Below are 24,871 nucleotides of genomic sequence, written 5' to 3'. Positions count from 1 at the left end.
CGTCTCAGCTGCTCACTCCACCACTATCACGATCTAAGTCACATCGTGAAAAAAGGCTAGACATAATTCCCACTAACTTGCACAGATTTTCACAGTTTTAAATTTTATCTGAGTCTACTTGTAACTCACAAATTATTTCAGCCAAAATGTAACAGAATAACATCAATAGGTCCTAATGTAAGTAGCTTTTTAACCACTTATTCAAATCATTTACATGCATCGCAAGACTCACGTTTAAGTTCATATTTTGCAGATTTTTGCTCCAGAAGGGCTTCCGCAACCAAAAAGTATTACCATAGCAGATTTCAGAAATTTTTATCCACTGTATTTGAAAATAAAAGTAAGTTTGTAAAGTCATATCAGTTGGTATTTCACACATTTCAGTGTGTGTGATTTTTCTTTAAAACCAGTACTGTTGAAGTGTTTCTGTGTAACATAAAAATGCAGATTCCTTGAAATTTGTATAAATTCTTGGATCATGAATTATAGTTTGTTATTTATTTTAACCATGAGTTAAAGGTTTTAGGTTGTATAGTTCTGAAAATCCATTTGAAATACCTCTGTAAAGCTTTACTGAGCAGGTAGTAAACATGAATCAGAATATCAGACCTTCTTTGAATCCTTTATATTGTAGACATTAAAGAACCTGACATATTTTGCAGTTGATACTATGAATACATCATATTTGAGTAGATCTGTTGTTTTTTTGTCTCGGTCGTGGAAGGTGAGACATAGGTATTGCTTTTCCAGTGACTGCAGCATTATCGTCATTGTCAATAATTGTTAAGTTTTCTGCTGAAGTTAGTTTGATAGGATAGATCAATCATATTTTCTGTAAAGTTGCATTACCATCTGGACATATCAGTTTGTCGACTATTAGGAGGCCCTGCCCCTATGTCATGGTCCAGTGACTTTGAATTAATTAGCAACTTTCAATGTTAAGTTTTCTGCTTAAGTTAGTTCGATAGAAACTGTTTGAAATAGACAACGATGTTTTATATAAAGTTACAGTACTGTCTGTACATCTCAGTTTGTTGACCATTTCGAGGCCCTACCCGCTAGTTCATGTTTCAGCGACTTTGAATTAATTAGCAATGTTGCTGTTCTTCAGATTGCCTTTTTTCTGAATTTTATGCAGACAGGTGAGACATATCTCTGTGTCAACAGTTTGTTTTTTAAAACAAATGTGTTCTTGTTATTGAAGGGTTTTATCTTTTTGAAAAAGTTCTTGTCTTCATTGAATTTAATATTGTATGAATAATAATCCATAATATATTATACTTAAGCAATTATTTTATTTCATAAAATATGAGTAATACATTTTCATATGTTTTATTTAGGATATAGCCATTTCTGAAGAAGAGAGAAATTACATGATAGATCTTAGACCATTTTATAACCCCACACCACACACCATTGAGAAGGTAGAGTAAAATAGTGTGCAATTTTATACTTTTTCTGTCTGTTGTTGAGGACCATATATGTTGCCATCTAGATGATAATTTTTGTTTTTTGGTTGCTGTCTCATTGGCATCTACCCCACATCTCCATTGATTTATACTTATAAATTTAGGCCACCATTATTAAAAAAAATATTTAAAAATTAATGTTAATAAGTTCTCTAAAATTTATTAAATGCTTTGATATTCTAATGCAATGTTTAAATAATCCTAATATCAGAGGATCTTCAGTTTTCGTGATTTTTAATATGCCCCATTCCAATGTCTAGGGTAAAAAAATACACTTGGCCTAAGACATCCTTGTAGATACTATTATACACCCAATCATGGAGTGAGTGGTATACTCTAATGACTTGTTGAAGTTGTTCTATTCATCTGTATGACTTTTGTCATATTTTACTCATTTGTATTAAGGAATGATTTTATATTTGGTCCTTTTAATATTGTGTTGCACCTTGTAAGTGATTTTCAGATCTGCCACTTCTGATGATACTTTGAATTTATATTAAACCCACTGAATATGGAATTTTCATCACTGTCTGTAATAAGAAGGGGTATACTTTGCAAGACATTGCGTGTCAATTCTTCATTAAATTCAAATTGCTTTTGGGAGGTGTATCAGTTTCCAACAAACATACTACTCTGGATATGTATGTATAATATCTTAAAAGGGTCTTTTTCACAGATTTTTATACGACCGCAAAAATTAAAAATTTTTTGGTCGTATATTGGTATGACGTTGGCGTCGTCGTCGTCGTCGTCGTCGTCGTCGTCGTCGTCGTCCGGCGTCGTCCGGCGTCGTCCGAAGACACATTGGTTTTCGCACTCTAACTTTAGTTTAAGTGAATGGATCTCCATGAAATTTCACCATAAGGTTCAATACCACAAAAGGAAGGTTGGGATTGATTTTGGGGGTTATGGTACCAACAGTTAAGGAATTAGGGGCCAAAAAGGGGCCAAAAATAAGCATTTTTGTAACTTTCAGACAATAACTTGTGTGTAAGTGTATGGATCTCTCTGACATTGTACCACAAGGTTCCATATCACAAAGGGAAGGCTGTAATTGATTTTGGGGGTAATTGCCTCAAAATTTTAGGAATTAGGGGCCAAAAAAGGGGCAAAAAACAAGCATTTTTCTAGTTTCATGACAATAACTTGTGTGTAAGTGTTTGGATATTTCTGAAATTGTACTACAAGGTTCCATATCACAAAGGGAAAGTTGGAATTGAATTTGGGGGTAATTGCCCGAAACGTTTAGGAATTGGGGGCCAAAAAGGGGCCAAAAATAAGCATTTTTCTAGTTTCCAGACAATAACTTGTGTTCAAGTGTATGGATCTCTCTGAAATTGTACTGCAAGGTACCATACCACAAAGGGAAGGCTGGGATTGAGTTTGGGGGTGATGAATCATAAGGGGGTTCAAAAAATTGGGGGGGGGAGGGATTTTTTTTTTTTTTTTCTTTTCTTTTTTTTTTCTTTTAAAATTTTCCATTTTAAGTTGGTTATTTCTGATTTATATTTAAAAGCAAATAATAATGATATGGTAGGAGATACACACCAAACAGGATGTGTAAATTATATAATAAGTATTGTGCAATAGCAAGAAATTTTCAATTGCACAGTATTGCACAATAGCAAGAAATCTTCAATTGCACAGTATTGCGCAATAGCAAGAAATCTTCAATTTAACAGTATTGCGCAATAGCAAGAAATTACCAATAGCACAATATTGCGCAATAGCAAGAAATTGTCAATTGTACAGTATTGCGCAATAGCAAGAAATATTCAATTGCACAGTATTGTGCAAAAGAAGATACTTCGTATAAATTGCTTATTTCTTGATCAATTTCAATGGGGTTTTATTTTTGAATTCTTGGGGTTCTTTAATATGCTGAATCTAACTGTGTATTAAGTTTTTGGATTTTGGGCCCCGTTTTTAAATTGGTCCACATTGAGGTCCAAAGGGTCCAAAATTTAACTTTGTTTGATTTCATCAAAAATTGAATTATTGGGGTTCTTTGATATGCCGAATCTAACCGTGTATTTAGATTTTTAATTTTGGGTCCCGTTTTTTAAATTGGTCTACATTAAGTTCCGAAGGGTCCAAAATTAAACTTAGTTTGATTTTAACAAAAATTGAATTCTTAGGGTTCTTTGATATGCTGAATCTAAACATGTGTTTAGATTTTTGATTATGGGCCCAGTTTTCAAGTTGGTCCAAGTTGGGGTCCAAAATTAAACTTTGTTTGATTTCAACAAAAATTGAATATATGGGGTTCTTTGATATGCTGAATCTAAACATGTATTTAGATTTTAGATTTTTGGCCCAGTTTTCAAGTTGGTCCAAATTGGGGTCCAAAATTAAACTTTGTTTGATTTCAACAAAAAATGAATATATGGGGTTCTTTGATATGCTGAATCTTACCATGTATTTAGATTTTTTATTTGTGGGCCCGCTATCAAATTGGTTCATATTGAGGTCAAAAGGGTCCACAATTAAACTTTGTTTGATTTCATCAAAAATTGAATTATTGGGGTTCTTTGATATGCCAAATCTAACCGTGTATTTAGATTTTTAATTTTGGGTCCTGTTTTTTAAATTGGTCTACATTAAGGTCCAAAGGGTCCAAAATTAAACTTAGTTTGATTTTAACAAAAATTGAATTTTTGGGGTTCTTTGATATGCTGAATCTAAACATGTGTTTAGATTTTTGATTATGGGACCAGTTTTCAAGTTGGTACAAGTTGGGGTCCAAAATTAAACTTTGTTTGATTTCAACAAAAATTGAATATATGGGGTTCTTTGATATGCTGAATCTAAACATGTATTTAGATTTTAGATTTTTGGCCCAGTTTTCAAGTTGGTCCAAATTGGGGTCCAAAATTAAACTTTGTTTGATTTCAACAAAAATTGAATATATGGGGTTCTTTGATATGCTGAATCTTACCATGTATTTAGATTTTTTATTTGTGGGCCCGCTATCAAATTGGTTCATATTGAGGTCAAAAGGGTCCAAAATTAAACTTTGTTTGATTTCATCAAAAATTGAATTATTGGGGTTCTTTGATATGCCAAATCTAACCGTGTTTTTAGATTTTTAATTTTGGGTCCCGTTTTTAAAATTTGTCTACATTAAGGTCCAAAGGGTCCAAAATTAAACTTAGTTTGATTTTTACAAAAATTGAATTCTTCGGGTACTTTGATATGCTGAATCTAAACATGTGTTTAGATTTTTGATTATGGGACCAGTTTTCAAGTTTGTCCAAGTTGGGGTCCAAAATTAAACTTTGTTTGATTTCAACAAAAATTGAATATATGGGGTTCTTTGATATGCTGAATCTAACCATGTATTTTGATTTTGGACATTGGACCATAATAGGTAAATTAAAAAAATTGAAGTTCTTAGACCACATTCTTTCTGTGTCAGAAACCTATGCTGTGTCAAATATTTAATCACAATCCAAATTCAGAGCTGTATCAAGCTTGAATGTTGTGTCCATACTTGCCCCAACTGTTCAGGGTTCGACCTCTGCGGTCGTATCAAGCTGCGCCCAGCGAAGCATTTTATTTAGGTAATGCAAAGCCTATTTTAAAACTGATAGGAAAACTATTGTTTTCTTCCAATAATGTTTGCTATAATACAGTACTAGTGCTTGGTTAGATAGTTACACATGTAATTTAAATTGCCTTGAAAAAATAAACTGGTTTTTTTTTCCAGATGGTGCAATTATTTATTTTAGTTACTTTTGCAACAGCAGAAATGTTGTCCTGTTCAATTATATGATTTAAGCCCAACTGTCCACTCCAACTGTTTTCTTGCAATAACTTCAAAACCATTCAACAATAGCTTTCCACATTTTACATTGTTATTACTTACGACAAAATGGTGGTCAAGTTTGACGGTCAAAAATCATATTCTTTTTGTTATCTCATGAATTCGAACATTTCTCAACTTTCTGTAGAAAGAAGAAAACTAATGGTGACAATCACTGTCAAGATTTCTTGACTTAATATTAACTTTTATTTTCCAGACATTTTCTCTGCCAAAAGTATTTAATGTATTCAGAGGTCTAGGATTGAGACATTTAATTGTAACAGATGATAAATTGACTGTAAGTAAAATCATTTTTGTTGGGAAATTTTATACCTATAATATTTTGCGGATAAAACACATATTTCAAATTTGGACACAGCTGAAAAATCACACAACTGCCCTGGATACAAGAATTTGTCACTACTTTAACCTCCTTGACCTCATTTTTGTGGTTCAGCTTTTGCTTTTACTGAGACACTTTCTCGCTTTTATGAAATATGGAACAACTATAATTGGTTTATAGAGTCATTAAAAGGTCTACATGTCAGTCATACAAGATTCACCGACATTGACATCATTCCATAGATTAATATAAATGTTTAGTTTTCGTGGTCAATATAAAAATAAGAAGTTGTGGTATGATTGCCAATGAGACAGTTATCCACCAGAGACCAAAGGACATGGAAGTAAGCAACTATAGGTCAACATAAGGCCTTCAACAATGAATAAAATCCATACCGCACAGCAAACTATAAAATGCCCGAAATGACAAATGTAAAACAATTCATACGAGAAAACTAACTGCCTGATTTATGTACAAAACAATAAATGAAAAAACCAAATATGATATACAGCATCAAACAACAACCCCTGAATCACAGGCTCCTGACTTGGGACAGGCACATGCAGGCTGGGTAATATATGTTTGCGGTTCCCCTAACCTGGGATTTAGTGGTGTAACAGCACACCATAAGAACAAACAATAAGTCTATTTCTAAGATACTATAAGCATTGGGTCCACTATATTTGGTATATGAAATGATTGTAAGGTTCGCATGTCCATATACTATAAACCAACTTATTTCCGCGGATACTTTATTTTGCGTTTAGCCCTTTCAAGTCCATTTCGCAGCGATTTAATTTCACGATTCTCAAATTTACTTGGTGTAGATAAATGAGGAAAAATCCAAGTTTTACATATTCACGTTATTTTTCTACTCGCCAAAGTTGTGAAAATAAATGGCTCACACAAATTAGTTGGTTTACAGTATCGGGATTCATCTGACCTTGACCACATTTTCATGGTTGATTGGTCAGTTTTTGTCGAGCCTGCGACTTTTGTCGCAGAAAGCTCGACATAGGGATAGTGATCCGGCGGCGGGGGCGGCGTTAGCTAACTTCTTAAAAGCTTTATATTTTAGAAGGTGGAAGGTCTGGATGCTTCATACTTTGTATATGGATGCCTCATGTTACGAAGTTTCCGTCAGTCACATGTCCAATGTCCTTGACCTCATTTTCATGGTTCAGTGACTACTTGAAAAAAAAGTTAAGATTTTTTGTAATGTTAGATTCTCTCTTATTATAAGTAATAGGATAACTATATTTGGTATGTGCGTACCTTGCAAGGTCCTCATGCCCGTCAGACAGTTTTCACTTGACCTCGACCTCATTTCATGGATCAGTGAACAAGGTTAAGTTTTGGTGGTCAAGTCCATATCTCAGATACTATAAGCAATAGGTCTAGTATATTCGGTGTATGGAAGGACTGTAAGGTGTACATGTCCAACTGGCAGGTGTCATCTGACCTTGACCTCATTTTCATGGTTCAGTGGTTATAGTTAAGTTTTTGTGTTTTGGTCTGTTCTTCTTATACTGTATGCCATAGGTCTACTATATTTGGTGTATGGAATGATTGTAAGGTGTACATGTCTAGCGGGCAGGTGTCATCTGACCTTGACCTCATTTTCATGGTTCAGTGGTCAAAGTTAAGTTTTTGAGTTTTGGTCTTTTTTTCTAATACTATATGCAATAGTTCAACTATATTTGGTATGTGCGTACCTTGCAAGGTTCTCATGCCCGTCAGACAGTTTTCACTTGACCTCGACCTCATTTCATGGATCATTGAACAAGGTTAAGTTTTGGTGGTCAAGTCCATATCTCAGATACTATAAGCAATAGGTCTAGTATATTCAGTGTATGGAAGGACTGTAAGGTGTACATGTCCAACTGGCAGGTGTCATCTGACCTTGACCTCATTTTCATGGTTCAGTGGTTACAGTTAAGATTTTGTGTTTTGGTCTGTTTTTCTTATACTGTATGCCATAGGTCTACTATATTTGGTGTATGGAATGATTGTAAGGTGTACATGTCTAGCGAGCAGGTGTCATCTGACCTTGACCTCATTTTCATGGTTCAGTGGTCAAAGTTAAGGTTTTTGAGTTTTGGTCTTTTTTTTCTAATACTATATGCAATAGTTCAACTATATTTGGTGTATGGAAATATTTTATGATCTATTTGGCAGTCACACAGGTTTTATTTGACCTTGACCTCATTTTCAAGGTTCATTGCTCAGTGTTAAGTTTTTGTGTTTTGGTCTGTTTTTCTTAAACTATAAGCAATAGGTCAACTATATTTGTTGTATGGAAGAATTGTTAGCTGTACATGCCTGCCTAGCATGGTTCATCTGAACTTGACCTCATTTTCATGGTTCATTGGTCAATGTTTAGTTTACTTGGTTAATGTTAAGTTTATGTGACAGTTGTAATAAAGCTTTATATTTAGGACTATCAACATAATATCAATGATTAGTAAAGAAGGCGAGACATTTCAGTGTGTGCACTCTTGTTCTAATACTATAAGCAGTAAGCCAACTAACTATATTTGGTGAATTGAATGATTGTTAGGTGTACATGTCTCTAGTAGGGTTCCTCTGACCATGGCCTCATTTACATGGTTCATTGGTCAATGTTGATTTTTTGGGCATGGTCAACTATTTTTGCTGTATGGAATGATTGTAAGATGTACAAATCTGTTTGGGAAAAATCAATATGCCTTGACCTCTTTTTCATAGTTCATTGATCATGTTAAAGGAACATTAGCTGTCAAATTCATGTTCACCAATTTGACTCAAATTCTCATGTTTGATTTATAACATACTAAACATACATCCAAATTATAAAAAGTCTAAAATAAACAATTTACAATGCATGGGCTCGATAATATGTGTCAGCATTTTGTGTGTATTTTAGTCTAGACATTTCTAACTAACTATCGAAGTGACATCCGAAGACTGCCGACGGTTATATAACCCGATATAAACATAAATATAGATATAAATAGATAGCGAACTCGTGCAATTGGATTTTTCTATGTCTGTTTGATTTTATAACATAGATTAAAAGTATACGTTAATCATCGTTTTTACCTGCATAAGAATGAGTTTTTGTGGATTGAAAAAAAGTCAATCAAATGGTTTACCCTTGTTTCACTTTCAATGTTGATGTTCTTTTCCTTTTAATAACTGAACACGCCTAATTCATGTGTAACCCATCTCTAGCTAAGGGGTTAAATTGAAGGTCACATGAATATGGATTCAATGAGGTCGAATTATTCACTTGCAAGTGAATAATTCATCAGCAATGTTTCTTAGCTTATTTTGACAAAATTGAACCAAACTGGCTGCTAAAAGCGAATTATTATTTCACTATTTCACTTTCATTAATGATTAAACCAAAAAAAATCATATTTGCATTTCTTTTTTTATATCTTGTAGTTAATGCCCCTTTAAGTTTTTATGATACCTGTATAAATAAAACCTTTATTTTCAAAACTTTCAACATCAAATTCAATCATGATCAGTAAAGCAGGTGAGACATTTCAGCATGTGCACTCTTGTTAAACTTCATCAAGTAATCAATTATTTCATTTTATATCCAGCCTTTAGGGATGATTACAAGAAAAGATTTAGCCAAATTTAGAGCAGGTACAAAAAGAGGTCTGGTCAAAATAGAACATCTGAAGATACAAGACAATTGAGAAAAAAGGACGGCAAATTATATTTGTTTATCAAATTAATATTATATAGGCTATTGGGTTGTTGATATGTAATACTGCATGAAACATACACATTGAGGATTTCCTATTTTCCTATTTGTGTAAACTGTATAATGAAAGAAAGTTTATATACATATTTGAAAAATATTTTAAAGAAGAAATCCTTTAAGAAAGTATTTATATCTCTCAAGTGATCAAAATTTATTTTAAGATCAATAAAACACTTTAAAATGGTTAAGATGTGAATTAAAAAAAAAATTTAATCATTCTATCACTTTTCATTGAAAAGTTCAGTTGTCTTATTATAAGATTGAAAGGAAAATGTATAGTATGAAACTTAATTTTATAGTTTGGGCAGGGAGGAGAGGTGGGAGTGGGGGGGGGGGGGGGGGGGGGGGGGACTTCTGCATGTTTCCAGAAAATGTAAAAAAAATTGCGAAACAATATAATTTTTTAACAATTAGATATTTGAATAGCAAACAGTAATGTGTTCTAAAGAAAGATAATTGCAAATAGATGTTTGTCGTAAGAAAATATTATCATGGTAATATTCATATGAACGTTGTTAATGTCGTTGTAGCAGATAAATTGAATCTTTGTTTATAAGATATTAGTTAAGTCTTGTTAGGTTGTTATTTATATGTTTTGATGTGTCTGTTTAAAGTATTACATTTTGTTGCTATATTTTTTAAGAATGTCCTATATAGTTTTAAGAGTTTATAGGTATGTTAAAATATCAGTATTAGAATTTTGCACAAAATTATTCAGTTCATATCGATCATTGATAAATTTGGATATAATTATAATGTGTATGCATGGACACAGTTAATTTATTTATTAATTGATATGATTTAGTTTAATATATCTGTTTTTAGGGTTTTTGAATTAATCTGTGTTTTGAAGTTTGACAATGACCTTACATGCAACTTTTGTGTCAATATGTTATCATCATATCATAACTGAAGATGTTGGGAATACATCAATAAAACAGCAACATATACAGTCCGCCAAAAGTAAAGCACCACCTATTTTTATTGCATCGATTTTTTTTTCATTTAAAAAAATCAGTTATTCCTCGAAAAAGAGATAAGATTCATGTAGCAATTTTACTAACATATACCATAAACAAACCATAAAATCAATTTTGGTCACTTATGCAGGTTATATGCATTTAAATTTTGCATTAATAGAAATAGTGCAAATTACACAAATATGAAACGGAATTTAAGTTCCACTGTGATTTTATTTTTTACAACAATTAATCACCCAATATCATTAACATTCTCTACAAATAATCTTTGGTATGTTCGACAAATTTTATGTCAATATTTGAGTCAATAGGATGTGTAACCACCTCTCTTCCGGTACAATTCCATAACACGGCGTCTCATACTCTGTACAAGCCTTCTGAACTTAAGTTGAGGAAATTTATTCCATTCATTAACAATTGCCACTCTGAAATCGCCAAGATTTTGCAAAGGTGTATCTCTGCGATTGAGATTTCAGGCAATGGCATCCCAGACATGTTCGATAGGGTTCATGTCTGGAGACATGGAAGGCCAAAAGATAGTGTCACAATGTGTCAATGGCTTCTTGCTGTTACAATCCTTGCCCTGTGTGGTCTAGCGTTGTCGTCCATGTACAAAGGTCTTGACGCAAGTGGGTGATTATCAAAATGAGAGACTACGATGTGTCTAAGCACCAAATCCCTGTACGTCTGTCCGTTCATGTTACCCTGCAGAATATGCACACCCAGCTTACAACGGTATGAGAAGCAACTCCATACTGTAACACTACCAGCACCGAATGCAGTCTTTGGGCAAATGTTGAATTGGTCATAGGCAGTTTTATTTTCCCGCCAACCTCGTTTTCTGGATTCTACTGGTCGTAACAAAAACCGACTCTCATCTGACCAATGTTTTTTTTGCCAGCTTCTCATGTGTCGGCGTCGATGGTCATAACTCATTAGAACCTGATTAAACGGTGCCTGGCTTTTAGGACAGGTCTCTTGACTACACGACGTGCCATTAGATTGCCTCTGTGAAATCGACGGACCAATGTTTGAACACTAACACGACCACTTAGAGGCCAGTGGTGACTAAGCTGCGGGGCAGTAGTAAATGGGTTGGCTTTATCACGAGGAATAAGCAGTCTGTCATCACGACGGGTAGTAAAACGGGGTCCTCCGGACTTTGGGCTATCATTTACAGTACCTGTGTCAACATGACGTTGTAAAAGTCTGACAATGACGGTGTGGTTAACATTGAAATTGTTACTTATGCTGCTAGTGCTCCTTCCGGCATTTGACATGCCAATCGCTTGCCAATGTTTTGCCACAGATGACTAACGCCTTGCCATATTACACAATGACTTGATGAAGGTCAAATTTTACCTGTACGCGGGACGGTAGGAAGATGATTTAAAGGTATTGAAACATTGTGTTCGTAAAAGTGCAGACGGCCTTTAATAAAAAATTGATTGACGGGTTTATCGGAGTTAAATCTTTTTGGTCGTAATGAATTTTCTTAGTGTTTGTTAAAGGCAATTCATAACATCAAACATAAATAATTTTTTCGCAATAGTTAAAAAAATATTGCCAGTTATATTCAGGTGGTGCTTAACTTTTGGCGGACTGTATAGTAGTGTAATGAAACACTTGCAGTGGTCATCATAAGGTCTTCAATCATGTACAAAAAATTGTAGTAGTGACATTATATGGACACGCCCTTACTAAATTTCAAATCTAAAAAAGAGAGAGAGAACACTTGATGGGTTAGAAGAAAAGTTTATGATTTTGTGTATATTTTACATAGCTGAAATAAAATGCAGTTAATTGGCAGATATGATTGGGATTATTGGATTAAATGGCATACACTATATATTCAAACATATCATTATTATATATTGTTAATGTTTGTTTACTTATATTGCATATTTATTTAAGGACAACAGTATTGTTAGCATGTAGCAAACTTTAAACAATGTTAGCTCACAAAGTTTTTTTGTTGCCTGTATTTGTGTTCAAATCCAACATAAACATATCTGTTATATGTTTAGTATGTTTTGACTTTTTGTTTCAATATTATCCATCAGACACCTTAACTTGCATGTTGTTTCATTAAACTATAATAGAAGTTATCTCCCTTTGATCAGCTACACATGAGTTAAAAAAAGTATTTGGAAATATTTTAACACCATCTCGTTATTACATAAGGACTTACATTAAAACATACATGGTACCCAGGGAAAACCACTTTGAAAATAGGATACCATCTATAGAGAAAATTTTAGAACTTTTCTTGTATCTTCACTGTATATAGTCTTAACCCAACCCATAGATGATTTAGAAGTAGTTCTCTGGGCCCCATACATGTTTTTTATGGAACAGTCCTAATAGGTTAGGCAAATATATTAACATGCGTTTGAAATCTGTACTAAAATGGTGTGTAGATGTAAAAGAAACCAGAGTATATTTTAAATAACATCGAAGTAAAAATAAGAATCGCCCAAAACACCGCATTCAAAAGAAACACCAAGTACTGAAAAATAGATTAGATTTTGAATGAGATGGATTTTTTGTTCAGTTCATATAAGATATCTTAATTTTTTGGGTACTCTTTGTGGTTTGGTTAAAACTGTATAATTTGAAAGATTTAACTTTTAGTTTTTTAGCTCACCTGACCTGAAAGGTCAAGTGAGCTTTTCTCATCACTTGGCGTCCGTCGTCCGTCGTCCGTCGTCCGTCGTCCGTAAACTTTTACAAAAATCTTCTCCTCTGAAACTACTGGGCCAAATTTGACCAAACTTGGCCACAATCATCATTGGGGTATCTAGTTTAAAAAATGTGTCCGGTGACCCGGCCAACCAACCAAGATGGCCACCATTGCTAAAAATAGAACATGGGGGTAAAATGTAGATTTTGGCTTATATCTCTGAAACCAAAGCATTTAGAGCAAATCTGACATGGGGTAAAATTGTTTATCAGGTCAAGATCTATATGCCCTGAAATTTTCAGATGAATGGGACAACCCGTTGTTGGGTTGCTGCCCCTGAATTGGTAATTTTAAGGAAATTTTGCCATTTTTGGTTATTATCTTGAACATTATTATAGATAGAGATAAACTGTAAACAGCAATAATGTTCAGCAAAGTAAGATCTACAAATAAGTCAACTTGACCAAAATGGTCATTTGACCCCTTAAGGAGTTATTGCCCTTTATAGTCAATTTTTAACCATTTTTCGTAAATTTTTGTAATCTTTTACAAAAATCTTCTTTTCTGAAACTACTAAGACAAATTTAACCAAACTTGTCCACAATCATTATTAGGGTATCTAGTTTAAAAAAATGTGTCTGATGACCCCGCCCGCGAACCAAGATGGCTGACATGGCTAAAAAATAGTACATAGGGTAAAATGCAGTTTTTGGCTCATATCTCTGAAACCAAAGCATTAAGAGCAAATCTGATGAGGATAAAATTGTTCATTAGGTCAAGATCTATCTGCCCTGAAATTTTCAGACCAATCCGGCAACCCGTTGTTGGGTTGCTGCCCCTGAATTGGTAATTTTAAGGAAATTTTGCAGTTTTTGGTTATTATCTTGAACATTATTATAGATAGAGATAAACTGTAAACAGCAATAATGTTCAGCAAAGTAAGATCTACAAATAAGTCAACTTGACCAAAATGGTCAGTTGACCCCTTAAGGAGTTATTGCCCTTTATAGTCAATTTTTAACCATTTTTCGTAATTTTTTGTAATTTTTTACAAAAATCTTATCCTCTGAAACTACTAAGACAAATTTAACCAAACTTGTCCACAATCATCATTAGGGTATTTATTTTAAAAAATGTGTCCGATGACCCTGCCCGCGAACCAAGATGGCCGACATGGCTAAAAAATAGTACATAGGGTAAAATGCAGTTTTTGGCTCATATCTCTGAAACCAAAGCATTTAGAGCGAATCTGATGAGGATAAAATTGTTCATTAGGTCAAGATCTATCTGCCCTGAAATTTTCAGACCAATCAGGCAACCCGTTGTTGGGTTGCTGCCCCTGAATTGGTAATTTTAAGAAAATTTTGCAGCTTTTGGTTATTATCTTGAATATTGTTATAGATAGAGATAAACTGTTAACAGCAATAATGTACAGCAAAGTTAGATCTACAAATAAGGCAACATGACCAAAATTGTCAATTGACCCCTTAAGGAGTTATTGCCCTTTATAGTCAATTTTTTACAATTTTCATAAATTTTGTAAATTTTTGTAAATTTTTACAAAGTATTTTCCACTGTAACTACCAGGCCAAGTTCATTATAGATAGAGATAATAGTAAGGAGCAAGAATGTTCAGTAAAGTAAGATCTACAAACACATCACCATCACCAAAACACAATTTTGTCATGAATCCATCTGTGTCCTTTGTTTAATATGCACATAGACCAAGGTGAGCGACACAGGCTCTTTAGAGCCTCTAGTTACTGACACTATGCACATGTTCTTGAACTCAGGGTATTAAGTTCATGTTACTTCCATTCATTAGATGGTTATAGGAATGTATGTCCTTGTAATCTTCTACAGTCAGTGGTAAGGACAATACATATGACAGAAAGAGATTTACTTCTTACAAAGGAAAAACAGTTCTAAATGGTCTTAGTGCTTTTAATGAAATATTATTGAAAACTAAATATTTAGAATGAATTTATTTTAAAATTAAGGAGGATAAATCTATGAAAGAAAATATTCATATTACTATTATGAAAACTATTTGCAATAACCTCCAGTACATAAACCTTGTGTATAAGTTTAGTTCAGACAACAAACCCTTATTTAACCACTTGTTCACATTCCAGTACAACTGTGTTTTACCACATATTTGTTATTTATGTGGACTGATTCTAATTAATGTACATTATTATTACTCATATACATTGTACTACTATAAACACATTTTTCATTGGTACCTTTTTTCATGTTTAGCTCCTCCTAGCTAAAGGAGTAAGTTTGGTAAATGCCATATTTGGCCCCAAATGATAAGTCCATTGCTTCAAGATAAAAAAAAAATTGATGAAAAGACATGAAAGAAAGTTTCATAGAAGCTTTTTTTTTTTTAACTTTTCTGACAAAGCATTGACATTGACATTCACACCTCAAATAGCCCAAAAATAGAGATTTTGGTTAAAGATGACTGAATTGTCTGGATTTCAACTAAATTTAGTCCTAGAAAACATAGACAGACTTTGACAAACTAAATATTTAAGGTAGATTCATGGTATACAGCCATCTTGGATTGTACAATCTCAGTACAAAATTGGTCTAGTTATTTGCCCAAATCTGCAAATTTGGAGACAGATTTGCAATTTAATGGTTAGATTGTTTATTTATATAAAGAAAATTTGGTGATTTATTGTATTATTCAAAATATTTAAACAAATATCAAATTTTGTGTTTTTAGAATAATTTTTTTCAAATAAGCCATTTAAGGGGAGATAACTCTTTTAGTAAAAAATATATACTGGACTGATAGGGAAATTTTTTATTTTAACTTGTAGCAAGAAAACAAGTTTGGTGACACCATTTTTTCTTTTTATTTTTTTAAAACATATTATAAAACCTATCTTCTTACAATTTATTTCAAAATTCTATCTCATAGAATTTTTTTTATGCACACAAATGTGTTTTTTCATGAACAATCTAACCAAATTTAGGCAATTTTCAACGACCCATAGCTTGGAAAATAGCACGGTGACCCGTACTTTTTATTATATTTTTGAAAAAAGCATAGTAAAATCTTCATTTTGGCAAAGTATAGGAAAGTTCTATCTCAAAACGTATTTACTTATGATCTACCTTAAGTCTGATATGTTAGTTGTTATAACAAACATAATGTTTAAAAATCTTTTTTGTCGATACATGAACTGTGTTTCCAGTCCTATAAAACAATTAAAATCAACCTGTTTTCATTGACTATCTATATATATAATATGCAAAACTGATGTTATACATCAGTGATAATTTAAAACAATATTTTTGATTCATTTCTGAATTCAGGAGGTGAAGGTTATTATACCATATTATGTGTAAATGTGTAATTATTACCATGATATGCAAAGATGATGTTATACATCAGTAGTAATTGAAAACAATATTTTTGATTAATTTTCTGAATTCAGAAGGTGGAGGTTATACCATATTATGTTTAAATGTGTAATTATTACTATTTTGAAATTGTACCCAAAATATGCAAAACGATTTTTCTTATCTGTGATTTAATTTGTTTTTATTTAAGAAGTAATTATGGTCTTTATCTTAGTTAACTTAGTTTTTTACTTTTTCCTTTATTTTATTTTATTGCTCCAAACATTTCTTCTCTTATTATTTGTAAGAGAAGTAACAGTGACAATGCATTATAGATATTTAACAAGAAGTTATATATTGTTGATAAGTATGGCAAAATAAAGCACGTCAAAGATACCAAGCTTAACTTAGTAAACCAGACAAGCTTTTTGTCCACAAAAGACGCATCAGTGATGCTTCAATAATTTAGTTCTAATGTTTTCTTGTAACTGCAAAATCAACAAATATTGGCATCACACGAGTATTACTAAATCTGCATACTTTTGCAAGAATTATAAATGGTACCATGAATAAATTTTTTTTCACCTTGTTCTTTGTCTTCAATTGTATGCAGTATAAAATCACTATGTTATTCCTTGTTTAAACCTTATCTGTGATATTTGAATCAAATTGACATGTTTTGTAAATCCTGTTATTACTTGGTCCCTGTTTTTGTGATGGAGTTAATGTTATCCATTGAAATATACTGTCATGCAAGTTCTATCATTTTAGTTTATAGTGATTAAAAAATTGCAAAACTCTTAAAATTCAAGGTAGGGTAAATAACAGAATATGTCCAAATATGATGTATGAATTAAAACATTTCTGGTTCAATAAATATTTTTCATTTATTTACATTGCTCCAAGCTGGTCATTCTTAATATCAGTGTTTCTGCAACTGATACCTATTTACATTGATAACTTTAATACAGGTCACTAGCTCTTTTTTAGAGGATTGTTATGCAATCTATTGTGAGGTGTACAAACAGTAATTTTAATCTTAGATTTCAGTGCATATAAAACAATCAAGATGGCTGCCATCAGGAACACATTTTAACATACAAGGACTTGAATACAGTTTCTTATTAAATCTTATCTTGTTTCTTTTTTTAAGTTTTATGATACATTGGAGATTATTGCACAACTAATTCATGGCAGTGAGGGCCATATTGCAGTTTATGGGCGAAGTAGTCATCTCCTGAAAAGTAAATTGACTAAAGTGAAGTTGAGGTCTATATATATTTTTTTGGAAGATGACAGAACATTCCATAAACTACCATCTTTCCTTCAGTATGACAAACTATTTGTTATTAGTGGAGTTGCAATAAAGTCATATTCAGCTTGTAATATGATGAATGTTGTACAGACATTAAAAATTTGGTTTCCAGATAAAATCTTTTCTAAAACATTATTTGATAATGCCCCATGAGATGAGGAAGAACCCTATTTATTTTTGTTTCAAAGGTCAAACTTTATATCTAAAAGTACTTATGTACAATTATGCCTATTTGTGACCTAACAGTACAATAAAATTATTGACATACTGTTCTGGTCAAGAGCTGACAAGTCCTAAGTATAATATATCAGGATATATTGGTCCTTCATACCTGTCATTTTGGTCTTGTTAAAAAATGAAATTACTTTTTTTGAACCTAAAGAAGCGGTGCATCATTGTACACAAATGTTTTTAGCTATATATGTACCAGATGAACTGTATAAACTTTTTTTCCATATCCATAGCATTCATATTTTCATCAGAATTATCTGTGTAAATATATTTCAGTGATGTCTAACAAACGGCATTGATTGCTACTTTTATGTGATATATTTTTTTGTTTGTTGAAACATGATTTGAAATCAAATTATAAAACATTTTTGTTGACATTAAATTATTATCCAATTTGTTTGTGTCCATTTTATTATTCACCATAAGATATGACCTTACAAACGTATAGTTTCAGCAATTGTGACTATCATAGCTAGCTTTTGAGAGTGATCCCATAGTCATTCCACCTAAAATTGGTCATGTTCAGTTTAAATTGTCTGATGGTTTAAGAGCATACAATACAGGAAAGAAGTCAATTTTGATATGTACTATCAGAATAAGAAATGATATGTACCATGATTTTCTTTTCGATTTATTTCAATTTAAAATGTTAATGTTTCATATAAAAATACAAAATTTACTTTTTCCAAATTTTTCCTGACAACTTTTAAATGGGAAAAGTTTTGGTTGATTTATAACCCTTGAAGTCATTCCCTTACATGAAGTCTGAATGGGATAACTTTCTTGTGAAATCATAGAATCATTGGTAATGAAAAGCTGTAACAATATTTTCTGCAAATATAAATGCATACATTTTTTTCTTGCAATCATGGTATAACAGTCTTGAAGCAGTTCAAAGTGATTAGAAGGGGAAAAAAATGGGGATCCAAGTGGTAATTTTTTACTAGAACTATAAAAAACCTAGATTTCTAAATGCTGGAGATCCAATTTCCCTTGTTTGGCGCTGAATTACGTCACAGTGTACTTTTAATGCAACATCGTCATGCAGATATTCCTGTTAATTACCAAAATATGATTTTATTTCACTAATTACTTTCATGAAATAATGTATTGTAATAATGCTATCAACATTTAGACTTTTTTAGTCCAACTAATGATATACAAAATGATATTGAATACTAGTACTTAATGGTCACTAAGGCAAACCTTATGTATTTTAAGTCTTGAAAATAATACGAAATTGGCTCTCAACGACAATCCTTTATTTACTAGTGGGAAAAACCAATGGAGGTCCTTCTGTCTGGTCTTGTTAGCGCTCTCATGTGTACAATTCTTGCCAGATTTTTAGGAAACGTATATCATAGGTTTATATCAGCAATGGGTAAATCAGTGTCAATCAATTATTTTTAAAAGAGTTCTGCCCCTTGGAAATGTTAATTATATGGTAAATTGCATTGTTAGCGCTCTCATGTCTACAATTCTTGCCAGATTTTTATCAAATTAATATTAAAGGTTTATATCAGCAATGCCTCGGATAAGTTCGAAAATCAGTTCCGATCTAATATTTAGTCCCTTACTGAGGAAGTCCAAGGGGACTTTAGGTTTGCACTCCGTCTGTCTGTTTGTCTGTCCATCCGTCAGTCCGGCAAATCAGTTTTCCACACTTTTTTTTCTTCATGCTTGAAGATATTGATTTGATAATTGGTGTATTGTTTTATCATGACAAGTTACAGTTCAAGTTTGAATTTTGTTCCGGTCTGATGATTTTTTGCAGAGTTATGGTCCTTGGACTTAGAAAATTCGCTTAAATAATCAGCTTTCAACAGTTTTTTTCGTCATGCTTGAAGATATTGACAGGATATTTGTAATTAAGTTTACACCATGACAAGTTATAGATCAAGTTAGAATTTTGTTCCAATACAATGAATTGTTAAGCGGTAGGGGACTATGTATTGCCATGCAATACCCACAGAATGCTTGTTTTTTAAAGAGTTGTGCCCCTTGGAAACATTAATTATATTACAAATTGCATTGTATTTGCTCTCAAGCCTTCATTTCTCTGAGATATTTGTGAAAAGTTTTGTTGGCTATGTTTGACACAGGGTTTTGATGCGAAGAAAAAGCGACAAAGGTAAGAAAAGTATCATAAGTTATTTTTTGATAATTGTTAACACTAAATAATGTATTGCACGGAAGGAAACAACACATAATCTATTTCCAGCAAACAGAAACAGACGTTTCCAGTGCTCAGTTTTCTCAAACACCTCTCCAAAGGTTTTCGTGTTGAAGATTTTGAAGTTTCAGGATAAATAAAACTACTTTGGCGATTTTTCCCGTATGATTTATATAGTAATGCATTCCTGTCATAGAATTTAACCAAAAGCCTGCTTTTTGGTCAAATTTATTGGTTTTTGTTTTTAAAGTAAATTTTTCATCAAAATGTATTAATTCTCAAAAAAAAAATTTTGATACTTTTACTTACCTTGATCGCTTTTTCTCCGTTTCAAAACCGCCACCCCGTGTCAAGCATAGCCGACATCCCACATTTAGCGTTCTACACGGTGAATGTGGGGGACATTGGAACTCTTTTATTTAATTGATTTCAGTAAAAAGCAGAAAGTCAAAACACACAGAAAGACAGAAAAACAGCCACTAATGTTAATATGGTAACTTGCGAAAGGCCGGGTTAAACTAGTTGCACAATCTAAAGGTATTGAGATATTTCACTCGGATGGACAAGTGTAAATGGGAAAGGACTATTGAATACTTAAGGAATTTGAATGATGAGAGTCTCTGAAATTTCAATAAAAAAATACTTTCAAAATTATATTTGTGTTACTGATATAATTATATTGTCGCATTTTAGCGCAGAAATGTCATTTGTGATGGCATCATAGCATCATAGTTATAAAGTCTAATAAATGAGATTTTACCAAAAGTAGCCATTTTACAGATAGATTTTTGGTTGAATAAATTATTATGAGCAACAGCCTTAATAGAAGTCAGAAATATGAAGGCGAAAATAAAAACTATCAATCATTAATTCATAAGAAAGAAACAATACCACCTCAAACAGACTGAAGACGAAAAAGCATTCCACATACCTCACCTAAAACTTGGGAGTTGAAGATAAGTGTTCCAGGAGTGTATCCAGCTCTTGTTCCTCTAAAATAACCACACTAAACATGTCGAGGTTTGAACCAAGCACCCCAGGCAAATAAAACCCAACGGTTTCTCAGCTGAACTAAGAGAGTATTACAGTGAACGATGAACGAGTACAGACTTTCCAAATAGCTCTCTGAAAGGGATACGATGATCCAGAGCTAGCATTTTCTTGACAGAGGGATGCTGCTTACAAGGGAGCTATTAAACTAAGAAATTCAAATAATCCCTTCGAAAATTTTACGGATGCCATAGTTGGTTGACCGTTATGGAATAAAGGTTTCACAGATGAAGACAGATATATTTCAATTGTCGTAACCTACCGAATTAGACTTATCATCGAGATTGTACTTACATGAGTAACACGACGGGTGCCACATTTGGAGCATGATCTGCTAACCCTTCAGGAGCACCTGGGATTACTCCTGGGTTTTGTTGGGTACATGTTGCTCAGTCTTTGGTTTTCTATGTTGTGTTTTGTATATTTTTATTTGTCTTTTGGGCGATTTTCGTTTTGTACCATAGCATTGTCAATTTGTTTTCGATTTATGAGTTTGAATATCTCTTTGTTATCTTTTGCCTCTTTTTTTCATCACTTAATGAAGTACTTATAAATCCTTGGCTATCAAATTTTTAGGATTAAGCGTTGCCGCTGAAAGTGATCTTGAAAAAACCTTCGAACGCAACCAACTAATAAGTGATATTTTCATTTTCTAGCACTTGGTCAATTCCGTTGCTGTTGGACTGCTAGTCTCCTAGTGTATCATCTACACAACAATTAATGCATCGATACTGGTATGATTTATAATAAACCTTTTGTAAATTCCCTGTTGATTAATACGGAGATGTTTACCTTAGTTTTACCTTAGTTCAAATAATTATACACCATTTGCTATCAAAAGTTTTGATTTTAGCATTCTTGATGAAGATAATTCCAGAAAAGCACTCCCACATCCCGTTTTCAATGGACCGATATAATGCAGTGGTTGGCTTCTTCGTTCTAGTCAAAGTGGGGAGTTCTTTGATTACTTTACTCTCGATATAAGCTATATGGACCAGTGAGTCGACAATCTTTTATCCGTGCAAAGCACAACTGTTTTTATCGTTAGGTTGTTGAGTTGACGATAGTTTAAACATAATCTGGGTTTCCCCATTCTTCTTACGCACAGAGAATACGTTAAGTGCGTATGGACTGTTGGACTGTTAATGGTACCGTTTGCCAGTAGTGGAAGTTATGACTTATCTTTATAGAGCACATCTAAAGGAATAAGTCTTTATTGTTGTTCAAATGGCTTGGTCTTTTTTAACTCTTTTTTATTCAATGCGTCACTGAAGCTACAGTTGTACTTATGGTATCTTCTTATCAGTGTATTCTTTACTTTTCATGGTTAAGTTTGGTTTGATAGTAACGTTGTTCCAATGCATTTCTGACTATACCTTAAAAGAGGGACGAAAGATACCAGAGGGACAGTCAAACTCATAGATCGAAAGCAAACTGACAACGCCATGGCCAAAAATAAAAAGACAAACAGACAAATAATAGTACAGATGACACAACATAGAAAACTAAAGACTAAGCAACACGAACCCCACCAAAAACTGGGGGTGATCTCAGGTGCTCCGGAAGGGTAAACAGATCCTGCTCCACATGTGGCACCCGTCTTTGTTGTAGCGGCTAACTTCTTTATCTCTAAATATGATGGAACGGAAAGTCAACGTGTTGGTAGGTTGCAGGACTATGAATCTTGTCCAATATTGATCTTTCAGTGGATCCATGATTGGTTAAAGTGTGTTAGTTCGAAGAAGCAACGCTATCTTAGTATTGTAGTTGCTATCTGGTATCATGAACAACATACATTGACCGCTGTTGTACTGATGTGGAAGTCAATTTCAGTTTCTACATATATATTTAGTCTCTAGATATCCTTCAAACGGCAGTTAACTTCCATCAGCACATTTAATGTGAGGTAGCTCAGTGTTGCGGTGTTAAGGTTTATCCGTTAAGTTGGTGTGATAAAAGATGTTAGACACTGTTGATCCTGTGTTGAGTAAGTCGTGGTTTTTTTCCTGAAAATAACAATTAAGGTGGTAAATTAATAGGACTTGATGCTCTTACTGATGAATATAAGCTAGCTAAAGCAAGTGCTCTATTTATAGAAACGAGTAGTCAATTTGTGAAACGCCAGAAGCACGTGCCGTCTACAAAAGACTCATCAGTGACGCTCAAATAAAAAACAAGCAAATTTGGTCTTGCCATCTCTTTGTTTGTCTATATCTCTTTGTGTTCTGACCACTGTAGTTCCTAAAGTATAAAATATTCTTTTGGTATCTTTGGCCTCTTTTCTTTCACCTCTGGCTCGTCCTTTGTAATTTGTATCCAGTCTATCACACATTTTAATGAGTTGTTGAAAACTAGTTAGTGATTTTAACTTCTTCAAATTCAGACGGCCAATTGCAGGCCCAGGTGTAACCACAGCATAAGGGGTTAGTGGTTTCCTCGGTGACTTTTTCCTCATAGTACTTTTCAGTCAGTCACAATGCTATGATCGGTTCATCGAAGTCTTTGAAGGCATCATATCTAGATATGGCAGAGATATCTTGAAGTTCTGATTCCAGTCCTCTGCATAACATGGCATGCAGTATAGTGGTGAAATCTTGTGCTGTACCATTCCTCCTTCAATTGTTTTCCCAATGATATCTTCCAATCTGAAACTCCAATCCACTTGGATATACTTTCATCATCACACTGTCTAGCTCTGTATAACTGAACAAGTACGAATGACCGAAAGTGATTTATTAAAAAGAAAAAGATCAACTACACAGAGGGATATAAATCAGCAAGTCATTTGAATATAAATTCGTCAAGAATGATGAAGACATAGGCAATACAGCAGTTAAACGCTGTCTCTTTCAAAAATGTAACAATATAGACGAACTCCTGCACACAACACTGACAAGGACATCTATAATAAACTGAAATACAATTATCTACCCTTCAATTTGGTTTATCAAATATTTCCTACTACTAAATCTGCATAAAATTGAAGTAGTGTTTAGTATCAGTAATGTAGAAATAGGTTTACTAAATAGTTTATATGAATGAGTAATAAAGAACTATATACTTCTATAAAACACGTGATAAACCATATCAATGGATAGATAGTTCTATTTTTTCAATCTAGATGACAATAGATATGTTCCAATTGTCGTAACAATAACCCCGGCACGTCCTCTCTTCCTCAATACCGACATCAACTAACTTTGACTCCCAATGACTAACGGATGCCACAAGTACAGCAGTTGTTCAGTCTTTAGTTTTCTTTGTAGTGTTTCGTGAACTTGTGTGCGTATTTGTCGTGTCTCTAGTTTTTTTTTTTGCTCTGACGTTGTTCGTTTCTCTACAACTTACTAGGTTTTTATGAGCACTAGTGTCAAGCTATCCAGCAATTCTCATCCAGAAATTCTCTTTATGAAAAGCTATCCTACAATTCGTAATCCTGCAATTGCGTTTGGAAAACTACTTGAGCGACAATTTAATTTGTTCGAAAAAAGACTTATATAGAAAATCATAGATTTTTATATTCCATAAACAGATTTCGAACTAATATTTACGGTTTTGTAACTAGCATTTATAACAAAATAATGATGAAGACGATTTAAACAAATTATTATCTGTTAAGTTTATGTAATGTTTCGTTTTAACGTCTTCTTAAACCACATTTGCGAATTTTAAACTCTCATTAAATTTTGGAAATTATTTCAA

At 33.1% G+C, this 24,871-nt stretch overlaps 1 protein-coding gene across 3 annotated transcripts in view; it reads left to right on the top strand.

Annotated features, from left to right (window-relative positions):
• Window positions 1–9,684, top strand: part of LOC127701050 (H(+)/Cl(-) exchange transporter 7-like) — a 68,100-nt gene extending 58,416 nt beyond the window's left edge. For all 3 annotated transcript variants that reach the window (XM_052204827.1, XM_052204826.1, XM_052204825.1), the window contains 4 exons: window positions 254–340; window positions 1,341–1,424; window positions 5,492–5,572; window positions 9,211–9,684. In XM_052204827.1, coding sequence (XP_052060787.1) covers window positions 254–340; window positions 1,341–1,424; window positions 5,492–5,572; window positions 9,211–9,309 — 351 coding nt within the window. In that variant the 3' untranslated portion in view covers window positions 9,310–9,684. The remainder of the gene's footprint in view (window positions 1–253; window positions 341–1,340; window positions 1,425–5,491; window positions 5,573–9,210) is intronic.
• Window positions 9,685–24,871: the final 15,187 nt, after the last annotated feature.

This window comes from Mytilus californianus, unplaced genomic scaffold, assembly GCF_021869535.1.
Source record: "Mytilus californianus isolate M0D057914Y unplaced genomic scaffold, xbMytCali1.0.p SCAF_5, whole genome shotgun sequence".
NCBI classification, from domain to species: Eukaryota; Metazoa; Mollusca; class Bivalvia; order Mytilida; family Mytilidae; genus Mytilus; species Mytilus californianus.
Note: the sequence above shows the minus strand (reverse complement) of the source record. Positions and strands in the feature narration are given on the sequence as shown.